The 18,406-nt window shown below is 35.1% G+C and overlaps 1 protein-coding gene across 3 annotated transcripts; it reads left to right on the top strand.

Annotated features, from left to right (window-relative positions):
• Positions 1–2,985: 2,985 nt before the first annotated feature.
• LOC128999966 (RNA-binding protein lark-like) lies at positions 2,986–17,204 on the top strand. 3 transcript variants are annotated; one of them, XM_054426770.1, is made up of 9 exons: positions 2,986–3,077; positions 6,232–6,495; positions 8,958–9,091; positions 9,231–9,370; positions 9,989–10,033; positions 10,495–10,606; positions 13,434–13,672; positions 14,130–14,177; positions 16,908–17,204. In XM_054426770.1, exons 2-9 carry the CDS (start codon positions 6,249–6,251, stop codon positions 16,951–16,953), a joined length of 1,011 nt encoding a protein of 336 aa, XP_054282745.1. In that variant the 5' UTR covers positions 2,986–3,077; positions 6,232–6,248; the 3' UTR covers positions 16,954–17,204. The 3 variants fall into 3 exon arrangements, with proteins under 3 accessions (XP_054282745.1, XP_054282746.1, XP_054282747.1); XM_054426771.1 differs by having other exon boundaries at positions 14,133–14,177; XM_054426772.1 differs by lacking the exon at positions 9,989–10,033.
• Positions 17,205–18,406: the final 1,202 nt, after the last annotated feature.

An 18,406-nucleotide genomic window follows, 5' to 3' on the forward strand; every position in this document is an offset into this window, starting at 1 on the left:
GTTTATTTATTTATTTATTTATTTTCCAATAATTTAATAATCACATAACATCATATTCAGACAGGTGATTCGTCATTGTTACAATATTTTATAGTCTCTGAACAATATTCACCTCCCTCAGGTAACAGAAATAAAATACTTGGACATGCACTTAAATGCAAAGCTCAATTGGAAGGCACATATCTGGACTAAAAGGCAACATCTAAATTTTAAAACAACTAAACATAATTGGCTTCTTGGATCTAAATCAAAACTTAGTACACCAAATAAATTGTTACTGTACAAAACAGTTACTATTTATCCTCCATCGTTTTCTATTATTCTTATTCAAAATTTAATGTGGAACACGAAACAGTATATTTCATAAGTTTACACCACAATGCAAAATTGTACTTCTGGTCATGACTGTACTTTTGTATATTTTGGATCAAACGAACTGCTTTATAACTGGTGGATCAAACTATTTAGGATCAAATGAAATTGGATCAAACGATTTTGGATCATTTATGGTCATTGATGGGCCAATTTAGGTTTCGTTGTTTTTTTTGTATTTTTTTTTTAAGTGTCTTGTTAAAAGATAGGATTTAGAGGGGTTGGTGGGATTGTGAATTTGTCCTAAGAAAAGGAAAAAAGAATAAACCAATGATTATCAGATATAGGTTTTTTTTATTCAATGTCGACCAAGCTGTATAAAAAGAACTTTCTGAGATAGGCCTAGATTGGAAAAAGATAACGATTTTACAAGGAGTAAATAATATTGAGAATGCGTTGACCAGTGATATATTAGAAAAGTTTATGATAACCACGCACCTAGTGTGTAAAAGGGTAACCAAGAAGTAGCTCCTTGGAGAAATGATATAATTAAGTAATTGACGAGGGAAAAAATAAATTAAGAAATAGATATTGGAAGTCAAGAAGCAATATTCTGATTGGCAAAAGTATAAGGAGATAAGAAACAGATTGTATTTAATGGTCTAGTATGAGAAAAAAGGGTTTTTATCAACCAAAAACAACACCACAAAGATTTCTGAAAATTTATCAAGAATTGCGATGTTTATAAGAACAATTGTATAGAAATTATTGACGGTTTTGAAGTTAATGAGATTAACTATTTTACAACAATGGGGTCTGGTAGGCTGATGAAGAAACGATTAAATTTTATATGACTAATTAATAAACAATATGATACAAGAAAGGAATTTAGATTCAGTACGGTCACCGAAGCAACTGTAAAACTAGTGGTGAATCAAATAAAGCTTTTAAACTAAAGCTGTAGCTGTAGGCTGTGATGAAATATCAATAGAGATGTTAAAAGCTGTGAGTCAGATTACTATTGAAGCAATCACACATCTCGTAAATGAGTCACTCATCAGTGGAGTATTCCTAAATACCGGTACAGGGGAAAAAGTATTGTCAGGCCATTGCCAAAAAACAGCTGCACCAACTAAGGTATCATTGTACTTTAATTATAGGACTTTACTAGGATATAACATAGAACGATAGATAAAACATAATCCCTTGTGTTTGTTAGTTTATCATAGAACATATAAGGTCCTAAAGATTTTTTTGTGAGAATGGCAGGCTTACTAAAATCCTATATATGAATCAATCGTCAGAATTATACTTTAGACCCATGCTTTAGACCTAACCATAAACAAACCACATTGTATTTATTTTCTTTGTATTGTAAAATCATAGATAAAACCATAAAACTATATAGACTAACCAACACAAGTCTTGTGTTGGTTAGTCTATATAGTTTTACGGATTTAAAACTTAGTAGATTTCCCACCCCATTGTAAATTTTGATGCTCGTTTTTCGTGTCTAGTCACAGTCTAGTTCATGTCCGGAGACACTGGCGACGAAATTTTGTTTCCATTATTTTAGAGTTAATTTCATGATTCGTGCTCTACTGTTTGGTTATATCATAGATAAAACATACTCCCTTAGTAGATTTCTCATCCTTATGGAACAGCTGAAGACAATTTTATTGTTAGTTCTGTACGGTTTTCTGCAGGTGTCGTGTTTTGTTTACAATTTGTTTCCCGTTATTACAGCCATTTAAAACCTCGTTTAACCAAATAATACGATCTAATCATAAACAATAACTTATCCCCTAGTTAAATAACCAAACAGTAAAGCACAAATCAAGAAATTAACCCTAAAAAATAGAAACAAAGTTTCGTCGACACTAGTGCCCATGTGTCACGTACATGAACTAGACACGAAAAACGTGCTTCAAAATTTACAATGGGATGAGAAGTCTACTTGTGTTGGTTAGTCTATGGTTATATATAACTAGAGGATGAGTTATTGTTTATATAAAACCATAAATAGAACATACTCTTTTAGATATAACCAACCCGTAATAAACCAATTCTAGACGTTACCAACTGGGTCAAACTCAAACAAACGTAAAAACATGGCTAACATGAATTTGATAAAGGGATTAGGATTCTGATTACATTAAAGAAAGTAAATAATGACTATTAATTTAATTATAAACCGTACACTTGCACGATTTAAAATCAATTGGTGGCTTTAGTCATGATGTGGGTGATGTGGTACTTGTGCATTTTACCATACAACCATGGATAATATATACAAGTTAAAATCATGAAATAAACTCTAAAATAATAGAAACGAAATATCGTTGACACTATAGTGATCAGTGTCACAGGACATGAACTATATACGAAAGGCGAGCTTCAATATTTAAAATTAATGTGATGTGTAATCAATTGTTGGTTAGTCTAACCTATATAACTAAACATGTGAGGATATTTTCAACATTGATTGGGGTGCCGATGAAAATAAAGGATCCCCCCCCCCAACAGATAAATATAGTTGAGTTAGTTTTGTATACAGTATTTGCTTTATTGGCTCTTAAATGACCCAAGCCCAAGCTCGGAAAGGAAGTGTCTTTTGTTCACCAGCGCCGTACACGTCATCATTTCAACCAGCCTTTGTTATTCCTGCTCTTTCCTCAACAAAATACACCAAGAAATTTTCTCACTTGACGCCATCTTTTCAGAAGAACGTGAACGCGTCGTTGCTGATTAATCATCTTTCAGAAGTAAGTAAAAGTTAGTTAGGATAAAAAACTATCAAATTGTAATAACCATCATACCAGGTAGTCGCACTAACAATAATTCATAGGTATAATTGTTATTTAAGTTTTCTAGTCAAGCTGGCTTCTTGTCCCTCAACTTGGCGTTGGCGGCCTTTCATGGTGACGCCATGCACTTCTATTATGTTGTTCTATGTTGTGGCCTTGGCTAGAGTTCAAGAAAAATTGTTATCTATGCTTTCAAGTCATTCTTTCTGTATATCCAAGAATATGTTTCAGTTGAACAAATTGTATTTTTTTTTAGCCAATTTCCCTTCCCTACGCCTAACGTTAGCTAAAGACTAAATGCTATGGACATGGTTCGGGGCCGATTTGCTTTTTCATTTTGATGTCTCTAGTCCCTAGAGGTCAAACCACTTTTTGTTCTTATTGTTATATGTGACTGTGATAAGTTTAGGCCTAATTAGAGTTTTTTTATGTAGGCTACTTTTTGGCCCAAGTTAGTTTATAAGTTTGTGTAGTTTGTGGGCTCTAAAACAAATTTTGGAAACACATTTCAGGTGTTCTTATTAGGCTATTTTCCTATAGGCCTATTTTGAACACTTTGTTCCCTGGCACTTTTGGGGACCCTTGCCTAATTTGACTCAGAAATATATCATAAGGCCCAAACCTAACTTAGCCTAGGCCTACCTATGACTTTGTGTTCTTATGTGCTTTAATGTGTTAACTTACCTAGGCCTATGCCAGGCTATCTCAAACGTGTTTTCTCTCTAGCACTTTGGTAAAAATTTAAGACTCAGGCCACAGCTGAAACGCACTTCCTGTACTTAGTGTTAAAAGTGTAGCCTACCTTATAAAATAAAGGTTTTGGAGGATAATAGGCTGCACTTTACTTGACGTCCTACACTCATTCGAATGAAGATATTGATCGATATATCGATTAATCGATTGCTTCATTCGATATATCGTTTGGTTAGTTAGGTAAGGTTAACCTAACCTAAACTAACCAAACGATAACTTACTATATCGAATGAAAATATCGAATCGAAAAAACAATTGAATGAGTGTAGGACGTCAAGTAAAGTGCAGCCGGATAATTGAAAATCTGAAAATTCCAGCCCCAAATTAATATTGACCGAATTTAACCCTCAAGCTGGCATGCGCCCGATAGGCTATCTGGCGATTTATGCCGCGGTCAAAATGGCAGTGCCCGATGTCACGGAAATTGCTGATTTTTGCACGTAAATGGATCAAATTTCACCTAACTTAAACACAAAAGCCTTACTTAGTAGCCTACTTAACTTAAATTTGGTTCAGAAATGAATGAGTTACCGTAGGCCTCATTTTAGCGAATTTCCCATATAGGGAATAAGCTATTACCGTAGTACTCATGGTAAGACCTGGACTCGGGACAGATTTTTTTTTTCGTTTTGAGGTCCCTGGAGACCAAAAACACCATCCGTTCAAATTCATATATATATATATATATATATATATATTTATATATAGGCTATATTTATATATATATATATATATGTGTCCGATAGCGCGATAACTCGAGCAAAAATGATCCGATTTTGATAAAATTTGGTACAAACGTGTAAACTTACGTTTATTTGAACGAGTTCGCGAACCAGCATGATCGGACCATGGGAACGGGGGTTTATGGGGGGTTTTATGGGGTAAAAATGGGTTTTTCCCATTTTTGACCCAAAAAACATCAAATTTTGCAATTTCTTTCTCAACTATTTTGTAGAGCTTAAAAAAACAAATAATTTAGTATATTGAAGCGTTATAATGCGCCTAATGGTTACGAATAAAATTCCAAAAAATTGTTAATTTAAAATTCCCATGTTATTCTTATGGAGAATAAGTAAACTGTTGTAGTTTGCTTGTTTATTAACATATTTTGCCCAAATTTGGAAAATGTTGTTATTTCTTACTAACTATTAACATTTTACATAAAAAACACTTTTACCCTCCCTGTTGCAGCAAACCTAAGTATGTGTTAAACTGATTCTATTTAAATAGGGATAAATGTGATATTTTTAAGGAGGCATTTTAGTGTAAATCCAATCAGGCAAATGGAAATTCGCTTAGTCTGCAGGTTTGCTGCAGCGGGGGTATTTTTTAGGTTTCTTTTGACGATTGTAATGAACTTTGTACATTAGTTTTAACTAAACGACAATAAGTTAAATCATTTAATTTAATTTGTCGATTGATGTGCATTTCAACTAGCCTACTTGGGCTACGGTACTGGTAACTTAACTTAGACTATTTAACTTCTAGGATGCCTTTGGTAAAACTTAAAACTCTATGAAAATAGCGAATCAACTGACAACATTGTCATGATGACGCAGTCACGTGTTAACGTGTTTCACAGTGCGGCAGGCATTCCAACAGGCGCTTGCCAATCGGCACGGCACCGTAACAGAGAACCTCCAAAAGTTTAGCCTTTAAGTTAAGTTTGGCCAAAAGTTTTATAACATTTCTTTGTCCGAAGTCAGTGTGACAAATTATTTTGCGAAATGTGTATGCACTACCGAACTGTATTACATGCAGTAAAAATAAATAAATATATATAATAAGTACTGTATAGGCTAGGCCTATAACTTATATTTATTTATTTTTACTTTATCGTGTAGGTGTGACTTAAACTCAATCGTGTGAGTTTAAATGGGTATATCGATACTCGGCCGTTGTTTCGAAACAGCGACAAGTCAGTGGCGGATCCAGAGGGGGGGGCGACCGCCAAAGCTTATGGAGCGGTCGCCCCCTTCGCCCCCCCTCTGGATCCGCCACTGACTGTCGCTGTTTCGAAACAACGACCGAGTATCGATATACCCATTTAAACTCACACGATTGAAAGTCGCGCCTACACAATAAATCGTCGATTAGCGTTTTTCGGATGAAATGCGAACAACAATATATTGTTCCATAGCACTTTTCGTGAAAAAGGCGCACAACGATACATCGTCGCATAGCACTGAAAGGGTTAAGTGTTTTGAAGTTGTAACTTGTGGAGCATAACTTAATCCTGATAGCTTGAAAATTAGTTAGCATTTAATCGGCAACACTGGAACAAACTGGTCTTTTCTATCAATTGAGCTAGGTTCGGTTATAAAAATGGATCTAAGTTAAAGGCCTGTCATCTTTTCAGGGTAACAAGACAGCACTATGCCGGGCTTCAGTAGCGTCGGGACTTTCAAGATATTTGTCGGAAATTTAGCGGAGAAGACTGTGTCTGCTGACATTAAGCCACTGTTTGAGAAGTACGGCAAGGTGGTGGAGTGTGATGTTGTCAAGGACTATGGGTTTGTCCACATGGAGTCCGAAGAACAAGGACGAGATGCAATCCAAAATCTCAACGGTTACTTAGTGCATGGCTCTGCTATCAAAGTGGAAGCTGCTACCAGCAGAAAAGGTAAGCCTATTGTTTATCCTATGTTTTAACAACCTTTTTTTAAGTAGGGCCTGTGACAGTTGTAAATTTGAGCGGAGTGAAGCTCTTATACCACACTCCTGCCTTTGTTTGACAAATACTCCTCCTGAACGGCTAAAGCGATCTGCACAAAATTTGGCACATTCATAGTAACCGACCATGGGAAGGTGTACATTTTTAACATGGGCCTTATGGGTTAATTGGTGGTCATGACATTATATGCAAGATAACAATAAAAAAGTAAACAAGAGTCGCAACATAATGTTTGTCAAAGAATCAATTAACATAGCACATTCAAACACCGTACAGTGAAAAAGGGAAGAACAGTCAGATTAATAGAATTGAGCATAATTTACTACAAAATGATTAGCCTAATTAATAACTAGGTTAGCCGGAATTAGGCTGATGCACCATTGATTTTAAATACTCCAAATAGTCATTCCATTTATTTAAACTAAAATAGGCCTACCGCCTACCTTTGAGTTTGGATACTGCAAGTACCGGTAGTAGACTTTCCATTTACGTGAACTGGACGTACCATTAATGCACACTTTGAATAGGTACTGCAAATAGGAATTCCATTAATGCAAACCAAAGATACCATTGGGTTTGGATACTACAAGTAGACATTCCATTGGCGTGAATGAGAAGAACTAATAACTTTGGATACTGCAAACAGGCACTCCATTTATATGAATCAAATGTTCCATTGAATTAGGATACTGCAAGTAAACAATTCATTTACGTGAACCCGATGTACCATTGACATGTCTATCGCGATGGACAGTCGCAGGAGAGAGAAGGATAGTGCGTAGACCGCGTCTTCTCGACTCTTCTAATCTGAGGACTAACCAACCATCCCCCAGGTTCGGTGGTTCTACGTAAGTCACACGGAATGACGACACCCCTTGTCAGCAGAACAATTAGGCTAGGTCACGCATTCCATGCCACAATCAAATCAATCGAACGTGATGTAGCAATTGATGTACCCGATACTTTGGACACTCGCCAAACCCCAAGTAAACTGCAATAGTATGCTGGCTAGCGGAGTTGCGACACGCTTCCACTGACCTATTACCAAGGGCGGTCCTGGGGGGGGGGGTCAGGGGGGTCATGACCCCCCCCCCAAAATATTTTATAGGCTATATAGATAAACTATTATACCAGGGGAACTTTAATAATTTTTATTGCAAATCGTTGTGAATCGGTGAACGAATGGACTAATCACAAACTCTAACCCAAACCTCGGGATCGTTCGAGTCTGAATATTTTTTGTGCGTTATAAAAAGTAGGGAAGATCGGCAGACGACGGACGCTTTCAGCCATATACAGCAACGGCAGTGTGCGATTAATTCCCGGCACAACAATGGGCACAACCACATAAACAATGCACTAAAACTTTATTTTCACGTTGACCCCTTGTAAAATTCCACTGGGGTGGAAAAAAATTAGAACACTGAGAACCAACTCTTCAGGCGGTAGCAGTGACGGGACGCCGACGGCAACGTTATTTGGGTAGTGTACTTTGTGTAGGTTAACTGTTGCTTTCTGGGCAGGTATAATGCAGTCGTGTTGGGTGCAAGTTCTTAAACACTTCTTAGATAAAATAAGTTCTCTGGTTCAAAATCTTGGTCTGATTTTGGACAATTTCTGTTTAGCATGCACCTGTTTACCAGTTGAAAGGGTGTTTTCGTAAATAAAACATGCTTGAATGTGTTGTAATGTTGCGGTATTCCTTTGATATTAGAACCATAAGTCTCAATAATAAAAAAACATGACATTTTAAAAGTTTATTTTTTAACATTTAAAAAATAAACTGGCAAGCTTGAACACATTAAACTAGGTCCTCAAAATACCTTAAAAACCACTAATTTTAGCACGTTATTTCCAAATTTTTCCCAGGGGGGAACCCCCAGAGTCCCCGCCTTTGCTAGGTGACCCCCTCCCCAAAATATATGTCTAGGACCGCCCTTGCCTATTACTACTACCGGCAATAACCAAAACTTGGTTTTGGGCTGGTATCCATAATCAAACAAGAAATATGGTTAATAAAATGGCCTGGCCGTCATATAGTCACTACACAGTATTATGTAGGCCCAATGTTGTTATGGGTTTTTTTTTTATTTTTTATACAATGTTGGATTAACCGATGTTTTACTCAACAGTACTACCTATGCTACTTAAGTTAGCTAATTGTGTTTTAATCAGGTCAAACCTCAGTCTAGGCTACATTGGGTACAATGTTTCTTTTAACCTCGACTTAGCGAATTGCAACCTAACCTCAATAATAAACCTCGTTTTAAGGAAATCCTTGATATAACGAATATTTAGTTTGGTCATTTAAATTTTGTTTTACCCACGGTAGACTGTGTTTTGTTTATTATAAACTGGTATCCAAAAAGTTTAGTTAAACTTTTATGTATCTTGTTCTATTTTGTTTGTAGGACCCAACACACCAACGACCAAGATCTTTGTTGGTAATCTGTCTGACAATACAAGAGCCCCACAGGTACGCCAGCTGTTCGCCAAGTATGGAACTGTCGTTGAATGTGACATCGTCCGCAATTACGGATTTGTGGTAAGTGCATGTTCTTACAAGAGCTGCAATTGGTATTGTATCTTGCATCTTACAAAATACAATCGATTTATTAAGGTATTGTTCAATATCATGGTGATTTTGACATAATAAACACTAACTACATGTTTGCTTATTGTAGCACATTGACTCTACCGATATAAACAAGATGGTGGAAGAGCTGAATGGGACAATGGTGGATGGACAGCCGATGAAGGTGCAAGTGTCGACCAGCAAAGTTCGTCAGCGGCCAGGAATGGGAAACCCAGAGCAATGTTACAGGTGTGCTTCGTATAATATTTGTGATCTATAATTTTAGGCCATAACTGTGTAAAACGTGTTTTACTGTAACTCATGAATGTGTCAAAATTTCACTGGTTAAGGACCAGTAACTTAAATTACTTTTATTTGAAACCTCAAAGTTTTGACAGTTAAGTTTATGAACTTTTATTAAATAACTGAGCTTTTGAACTTATCCTATGATATTTAATGTGGTCTTAAAAAAGTTGATATTTCATCCATATAAGATGGTAAACCTACAGTCGGGACCACGAAAGTCTGCAGTTGAGGAAGGAGCCTATTTACCATGTGACATCGAAGGAGCCAATGAGGACAGTGCGGTGTTGCCAAATCTAATAATACCAGCTGATTTGAATATTGTTTAGTATTTTAATTAGTGTCGTCAACGGGCAATATGGCAACGTCGCACTAGCCTTGTCTTGTGATAGACTCTCGCCAACTGCAGACTCTCGTGGTTCCGACTGTAGTATTTTTTTACTATATAGGCCTAAGGGTAAATCTAGAATCCAAGCTTTTTTTAATGTATTCCATCAAGTACCTGTAAGTCTGAAAGTGTGAGTTTTTTCGTAAGTCTAACAGTTCCACCGTGTGATGTCGTAGGTGCGGCCGCGGCGGCCATTGGTCTAAGGAGTGTCCCAAGACTGGGTAAGGAAACCCTTCTTTCGCTTGTCGGTTTTAATTTACTTTCACTTCGGTACGGTATAGTAGATTTGGTTTGTTTTTCTGCACGATTATTTAACTAAGTGGGTCTTCACGTACAATTTTAATTCCTTATAATTTTTTTATAGGTCAAATGTTTTAAGTTGACACTAACAAAAAGAGCACTTGTGCTGCTTAAAGCACATGGTAGGGCAGAGATAGCATCCTAACTATTTAAAATAAGTTTGCCTTGAAGTGACTTTGTGCTGTAAGTTTGTCTGTTAAGATTATTACTAATCTTGTTTCTTTTATCAGTTTTTTTTAAAGACAGTTCTTCATTTAACTTTTATGATAATAAATAAGATATGCAAATGATAATTGTATGAATTTTCTGTGGTAGTTGTTCACTTAAAGTCCCTCCAGAGCTTCTAGATAAAACATTGTTTAGCATTATCACCATGTTTCAGAATGGGCCCTGACAGAGGGTACTTCAGAGGCAGGATGGGACGAGACCCGTACCCTCCTCCACCTCCCCCACCATTCCTGAGAGATCGTATGCTGACAGGTGGATTTGGCAAGGTTTGTTGGTGTTGTAGCAATGAATTTTGGATACTGTAGTAGACATTCCATCTACTTCCACTACATACCAGCTTTCGTCCATTTTTTTAAAATAAGAAAGAACATAGTTGAATTAACCAGTCGTAGAGTGTGCTATTGTCTAAATATCTCTTTTCTGACTTGTTAGCGAATTTCTGTTTTTGGAATAACTATTACCGTAAGACCTGGACCCCGGACTGATTTTTCACTCTGACCCTTAAAGCCAAATCCTTTTAAATGCATTTTTATATACAGGGTGGCTGGTCATCAGTGTTACAAAAATTTTTTGGCGTAAGTACAAAGTAAATGCAGTGTAATGATGCATATAAAAGGTTCCAAGTCCAAAAATTAGCTTCCCAAAGAATTATTTTATGTTTTTCAAAAATAACTATGTTTTCAAACTTAATACAGCTATTTCTCAATTACCTGTAAATGGATTTGAGTAGACAATGTCATTTTCGTGTTCTACATTAAATTTTGAATAAGAATAATATAAAATGACGGAGGATCAGTTGTAAAAACTCCATTGTAAATAGATTCAAAGATAAAAATTAAGATGTTTGAAAAAAATTTAAAAAACATTGGTCCATTGTATTTGTTCACACCCTGTATACAAGAAAGTGTCCGAATATGTTAAAAACTGCGCCATTTTATAAGCTTTCCAACCATATGCTACACTATTGAGGTTTAGATATTCTGTTGTTTGTTTTAGTGGTTTGAATACCAGAAAACAGGGTGTCTTTAACATTTAAAACATAGAAAGCCGGTATGTATTAAGCAAAAGTTGTATTTTTATTTCAGCTTTAGCAGTAAAAACAGTAAAAAAGTTCCCTGTTTTCTGGTATTCAAACCACTAAAACAAACAACAGAATATCTAAACCTCAATAGTGTAGCATATGGTTGGAAAGCTTATAAAATGGCGCAGTTTTTAACATATCCGGACACTTTCTTGTATACAGGGTGTGAACAAATACAATAGACCAATGTTTTTTAAATTTTTTTCAAACATCTTAATTTTTATCTTTGAATCTATTTACAATGGAGTTTTTACAACTGATCCTCCGTCATTTTATATAATTCTTATTCAAAATTTAATGTAGAACACGAAAATGACATTGTCTACTCAAATCCATTTACAGGTAATTGAGAAATAGCTGTATTAAGTTTGAAAACATAGTTATTTTTTAAAAACATAAAATAATTCTTTGGGAAACTAATTTTTGGACTTGGAACCTTTTATACGCATCATTACACTGCATTTACTTTGTACTTACGCCAAAAAAATTTTGTAACACTGATGACCAGCCACCCTGTATAGCCTACATCCATTAACACAATAACTCACATACAAATCTTTACGTTTTAAGATATTTTATACAAAAACTTGAATTGATTGAAGTTTGATAACTCGCGTACAAATCATCCGATTTTATGACGTTTGGTAAATATGTACAAACCTGTGTTTATTCCTAGGAGTTAGTGAACCAGCATGATTGGATTGGGATAAAGGATTTTACAGGGGAGTAAAAAATTATATTTTTCCCTTTTTTGACTCTCAAAATATAAAATTCTCCAATTTCTTGTAAAACAAATTAGTAGACCTTAAAAAATTAGTCTGTCATCGAAGCATTTTAAATGTCTCATAGTTATGGGAAAATTGTAAAAGACTGGAAATTCAAAATTTTACCTTGCTGTAGCAGCAAACCTAAGTACTTGCCAATCCTAATGTTTATTTAAATACCCCCGTCGCAGCAAACCTGCATACTAAGTGAATTTCCATTTACCCGGCTTGATTTCTACTAAAATATTCCCTATAAATTTTCAGATTTGTTTCCTATTTAAATAACATTAATTTTAGTGAGTACTGTAGTTAGGTTTGCTGCTACGGGGAAGATGTTGAGGTGTGTTTTATCAATTGAAATATTGATAGCTTAGTATGAAATAAACCAAATTGCCGAATTTGATTAAAATATATCCATAAACAAGCAAACTAGAACAGTTTATTTATTCTCCATAAGAATAAAATGGGAGTTTTAAATTTACAATTTTTTAATTTTTCTCCGTAGTCAATGAACATTTAAAAACACTTCAATATACTAAATTATTTGTTTTGTAAGCTCTTCAAAATGGTCTGGAGAGAAATTTAGAAATTTAAAGTTTTTAGGGTCAAAAATGAGAAAACCCCATTTTTACCCCGTAAAACCCCCCATAAACCCCTGATCCCATGGTCGTGCCAAATTTAATCAAAATCGGATCAATTTTGCTCGAGTTATCGCGCTAACGGACACATATATAAATATATATATATGAATTTGAACGGATAGTGTTTTTGGCCTCTGGGGACCTCAAAACGAAAAAGTAAATCGGTCCCGGGTCTAGGTCTTACCATGAGACCTACGGTAATAGCTTATTCCCTATATGGGAAATTCGCTAAAAAGGAATAAATATGACGTGTTTAAGGACAAAATAAGTAAAAATCCAATCAAGACAATTGGATCAGCTTAGTCAGCAAGTTTGATGCAACAGGGGTAAAAAGTTGGAGTCTTCCCTTATTCGACAGAAATCAGTAAATTAAATCAGCACAATCTGGCGATTGCTAAAATCAACTACGTCCATTTTGGAAAAAAAAAAAAAAAAAACTGGTGGCAACTTTGTTGGGATGTAATATCTACTTCTATCAAAAATGTTGTGTCTTGAGTGATGCAACAACTAGCCTTTATCAGTGATTTAAGAAGAGTTGTAATTAACTGTAATTACGTTGTGACGTGTGATTTATTTATCCTGGGTTCATGGCATATTCTATCCTCAGGACAGCTACTATGACAGGTACTACGACCGCCCTTCAAGCAGGTTTGATGACCGTGACTCGTTTGATCGCCGCCTGCCCCCCCTCCCCCCAAGAGACATGGGCCGACGAGACTTTCTGCCTCCCCCTCTACCCCCCAGAGAACCTCTGCCCCCTCTTGGAGGTCTGAGAGGTCCTCCTCGGGACTCTTTCGAGAGGTCTATGTTCAGCCGCCGCTCACCTCCTCCTAGCGCCAGATTTGGGTGAGTTTTACACTCAATGGGCTTGTGCTTTTGTGTAACTAACTATTTAATATTGTACAAAACTCATAATTTTTTTATTATAGCTGTTAGCTATTGTCATTAGCACCCGTAGCTGCTGTTTTAAAAACATTTGCCTTATAAAGGAAGAATTAAAGAGAACTTTTAAAGTGAAGAGAGAAAACAGAAAAGGTAGGAACAATTGGGTGGTAGGAGGATAGAACATTGGCTGTCATGATAGTGAGCTAAGAAAGTGTCCAAGAGAGGTAGAGATGGCCGAAGCCTGAGAAGAAAGAGTGGAAAGAAGCCTGGCATATAAGAAGTATTAGACTTGACAAACGGGTTGAATTGTTTGAGGAACTATTAGTGTAAAGTTTGTATTCTTGTTAAACAAACAATATGTAGTTTTATCTAGATCTAGCAGGTATATGCTATATTTTTATTTTGGTTGTGTTTTCAGCAGTGCAATGGATGACTACTATGCCAGAGACACATATGACGACCGCAGGTAAGTAATTGTGCACTGAATGTTGCATCTAATAATAGACACACCTGACTTGTGGAGCCAAGTAGCTGTTGAGAACTTGAGTTATCATGACATAACTGTAAAAGTTTAAAATGGGAATCCTAGTTGTAGCCACGCTTTGTAAATATTTTACAATTTCTTGCTACTTTTTATGCTATTGGGTTAAAGATCTGACCAGACAAATGACTGGTACCTATTCAAATTGTTTTGTAATTTGACTTCATTTCATTGTGCATACACAAGCAAAACTCTAAATTCTTTGTTGTCCGATTCAAAATCAGACGCTTGTTACTAAATGCTGCTTTGCCCTGCAACTTTGGTGGAGTATTTGGCTAACGATTTTACTTTTATTAATTTCTCATTTTAAGTTCAATTTCCCACAATGAATAAATTTCTTTCTAATTATATTTTGAAATCCATGTCTACATGTTTCACTGTTATTGTAGCATCGGCAGAGTAGCAAAGCCTTAACTAGCAAACAAACCTAGATAATCCTATATGTTGCATGATAGGCCTATCTTTATTGAATTCGCAGCTATGTTTGCTAGTTGCTCTATGTTTTGTTACCCTGACGAAGTATTATTGGCAGTGAAACTTGTAGGCCAATAGAACATCCACCATCCATTTGAATTACATGACAAAGTAAAGAAGGTACCGTTATATTAATAAATATATTTTCTACCAGCTTGTCCCTTAAATTTATAATTTAAAATCAAAGTTCTTCTATGACAGATGTTCCTTTAATTTTTACCTAAAATTTTGAAAAAAGTTTAAATGGTGCTGTGTTAAAAAATGTGCTATATTCTTAGTCATTTAATATTTTATGCACCTTATTCATTTGTTTGAACCCCTCTAAGTAAAGTTCCTTGCATAAATAGCTTGCACGAGTGTAGACCATTCTAGATTTTCTCATTTGCACGGTTGTTATTCATTGCATTTTGAACATACTACTTAATATTTTTTGTCGTGATTTTTATAAAAATTAGTTACGTAATATAGGCCTACTAATTTTACAACTGAGGAAGACAGAAATTAGTAATTTCCAGTAAATGTTCACCTACTAAATAAAATTCTTCTGAATTAAATGCCGTAGTAGGAATTGCTTGGAAAACAAAATGCTGATTTTAATTTTCTTGAATGATTGCCAAAGTTGTTGAGTGGGTTGCAAGTAGCTTTTTTTATGAATTCTCTATTTGCCTCCAATAAATCTTACAATGCCTCTGCGATTTTCAAAATATATTTTTCTACCATTAACACAGTCTGCCTAGTGGTGTCATGACAGCCAACCGATAAGGTTAATTATTTTATGTCAAATTGTATGTGCAGAGAATATTCTGGTCTAGAATTCCTTCACTTTTCCCCACATTGGGCAACACTTGTTGCTAACCCCATTTTAGGAGAGAGAGCTGGTGTAGTGGTTAGAGCGCGAGGCTTAGTTTCCTAAGGTCCTGGGTTCGAATCCCGCCAAATCACCAATGGATTTGATCTAAGTGATAATGCGGCAACCCCTAGGTCTAGCCTGAAGTAATGTGAAAAACAATCCTGGGCTTGAGCCTAGCGTCCTAGAAAAAAAACCTATTTTGGATCCAGTTTTGCAATTGAGTATTAGATGATTGTTGACAATATCTCTTACTCAGATCAAATTTATCAGTAACAGGTTGCATTAAAATTTGTAACTGATACTTCTGTTAGATAGCCTATATCAATGATGGTAACAGTTTTAAGTAAAACATATTTAAAATGTGGCCTTAACTTTGCCATGGCTACTATCAATTGACGGGTAGTATGGACAGGGAACCTAAGAACCTACTCAGGACAACTTTGGCAATTAATGTGTATTAACAACTATCTCCTTTTAGGGTCGAAATTAACTAAAATTTAATCTTTCATATATATAGAAAAGTTGTGCTTAAACTGTTAATAACCGTGTTGTTTTCAGGCCCCAATTCTTTTGGTTTAAATAAAATCACTAAATCATTGAATATTTCTTGGTTAATTTTTGTAGGGTTTTACTAACTTTATGGTCATGGCTTGCATTTGTTAAGAGTGTAGCAAGAAGTCAGGATGGAAAGTAATTTTCTTTAAAGATTTTCTGGGGAAAGGCCTTAAATAAGAGGTTTTTTTTTTACTTTAAAAAAACATGCAGTGGCTTTTTTGGGTTTCAACTAAACGAATCTTTAATCATATGCTATATGTACACCACACTATAATAATTGGCCCATTGAACAATTATCCATTGAAAAAATGTTAAATTATAAAATCATTCAATATTACTATGTCCATCCATACTTTCCATCCTGATAAGGATTATCAAGGCAGGCAAAATTAGAGAAAAAAATTAACCCCATCAATAAATTACGCCTTATTGTTAAGATAAGGTTGTTTAATTTTTTATCTAATAGTGCCTGTCCAAGCTGTTTTAAAAGGTTGTGCAACAGATATTGGTTGGTTGTATTTGATTTGTTTTTAAATATTTTCCAATGAGCCAAATGCTTGAAATTTTACATGAAAGTAAATGTTTTGAATTCTTACAAAGAGAAATTTCTCCCAGATCTAATTCAAGTAGTTTAATACCTAATATTGCTGCACAATCTTGTTTATTATTTGCCGAGCCTGGTCACTTCAGTCTCACAGGTATCTGTGTTGACCCTGTGACCTGGCCTCCCCTCCACCCTCTGATGTTGTGTTTAATGCTGTGCCTCTGTGTGTCAGAATTGGTCTGCGTGGAGCGTCACCGCGCCGTTATGCGCCTTACTAACCGACGGTTGATCACGTGACGGTAGTTTGCGACCGTGCGTCGTCGTGCCGCCACATTTTATCCTAAGACGTCATCACTCTAGTGTAATGTAGCTCCGTACATTATTCGAACAGTTCGGTACCGGCTGGTAAGTCGTATCCGGACAATGTAATTATATCAGTGTATGTTTTTCTGTATTTTATAAATGTATCGAGCAAAATGTTATTTGCCCTTAAGCTGTCTGATCAAATAAAATAAACTTGTTTACTGTCGAGTGTCGATAAATTCCTAATTCCCACGAACAACTGTATAACTGTCGGCCAGACGGAATCGATTACGATGTACGTCCGCCGTTTTGAAGGTAGTATTTCGCTTCACTTTGGATTGCGAAAGTATGTTAGATATATTTAAATTTCTTAAATACTAAGTTAGCCTGATTTTCTATTTCGAATTTCTGTATACAAAGTTATTTTCAGTTGCGATAACTGTTGGTTATTAATTATTTTAATTTGCGCTAATTTTAAGTAGGTTACTAGATAGTTTCCTTTTTACGATAATCTGAAATATTAAAACATTTCAGTTTGCGATCATTGTCTTTTCATGAATCATTTCAGTTTTGCGATTATAGTAAAATCTTGTTATTAAATTGACGAGGATAGTAGGCTAGAGTTTCTCTTTCGTATACACGAAATCAATAACCAATTTCACAGCATTGTTATTTTCCAATAGTTTTAGAGATTTTTTTCCACTGGATTTCATTTTTGTAAATAATCTTTGTATGGTCAAAATCATGTTTATACTAATGTTTTTTTTATTAAAATGTTTTATTAGTGGTAAAAATTGATTTTTATTTGTATTTCTCCCTCCATGAATTATGATAATATTTTACTGTTTTTTTACTTAAGGGGATACGCCACTATCTGTAGGCCATATTTTTAATTTTTTTTACATTTTCCAAAAGTTGCATTTTTAGATAGGCCATTTCAATGTGAACATTTAGCTAAAATTGTTTGCCAATCTGACAACTCCTTCTAGTATAAAAAAATAAAATATAAAACGCCGCAACCAGCAATTTAACAAAATTTTGGACTTTTTTTTTGTTCCTGATATTTACACTTTTAATTGTGTATCATAATTATGTATTATGAAGGTATAAAGTAGGGTACATTTATTTAAAACAAAATAAGTACTTTGCTATTTTTATATAAAATATAAAATAATAAATTAGTGTAGTTATGGGAATTTTTCTCCTGCCAACCACCTGTTACATCACCTGCGATTATCTCAATACCGTGTTTTTTAGGTTATTATTGTACAAATGTTTGAATAACTCCATTAGTACTATACTTATAGTATTCAAATTTTCACCAGACCTTCTTTATATAGTAATAAAGGATTGTGTGTATAGTAAGCCCTATAGCATTGCATTTACTAAAAATTATTATGTTTACGCAAAAATTTTAAAAAAAATTTT

Source organism: Macrosteles quadrilineatus, unplaced genomic scaffold (assembly GCF_028750875.1).
Source record: "Macrosteles quadrilineatus isolate MER2022 unplaced genomic scaffold, UCM_ALF_1.0 Scaffold_8__2_contigs__length_117827958, whole genome shotgun sequence".
Taxonomy (NCBI): domain Eukaryota; kingdom Metazoa; phylum Arthropoda; class Insecta; order Hemiptera; family Cicadellidae; genus Macrosteles; species Macrosteles quadrilineatus.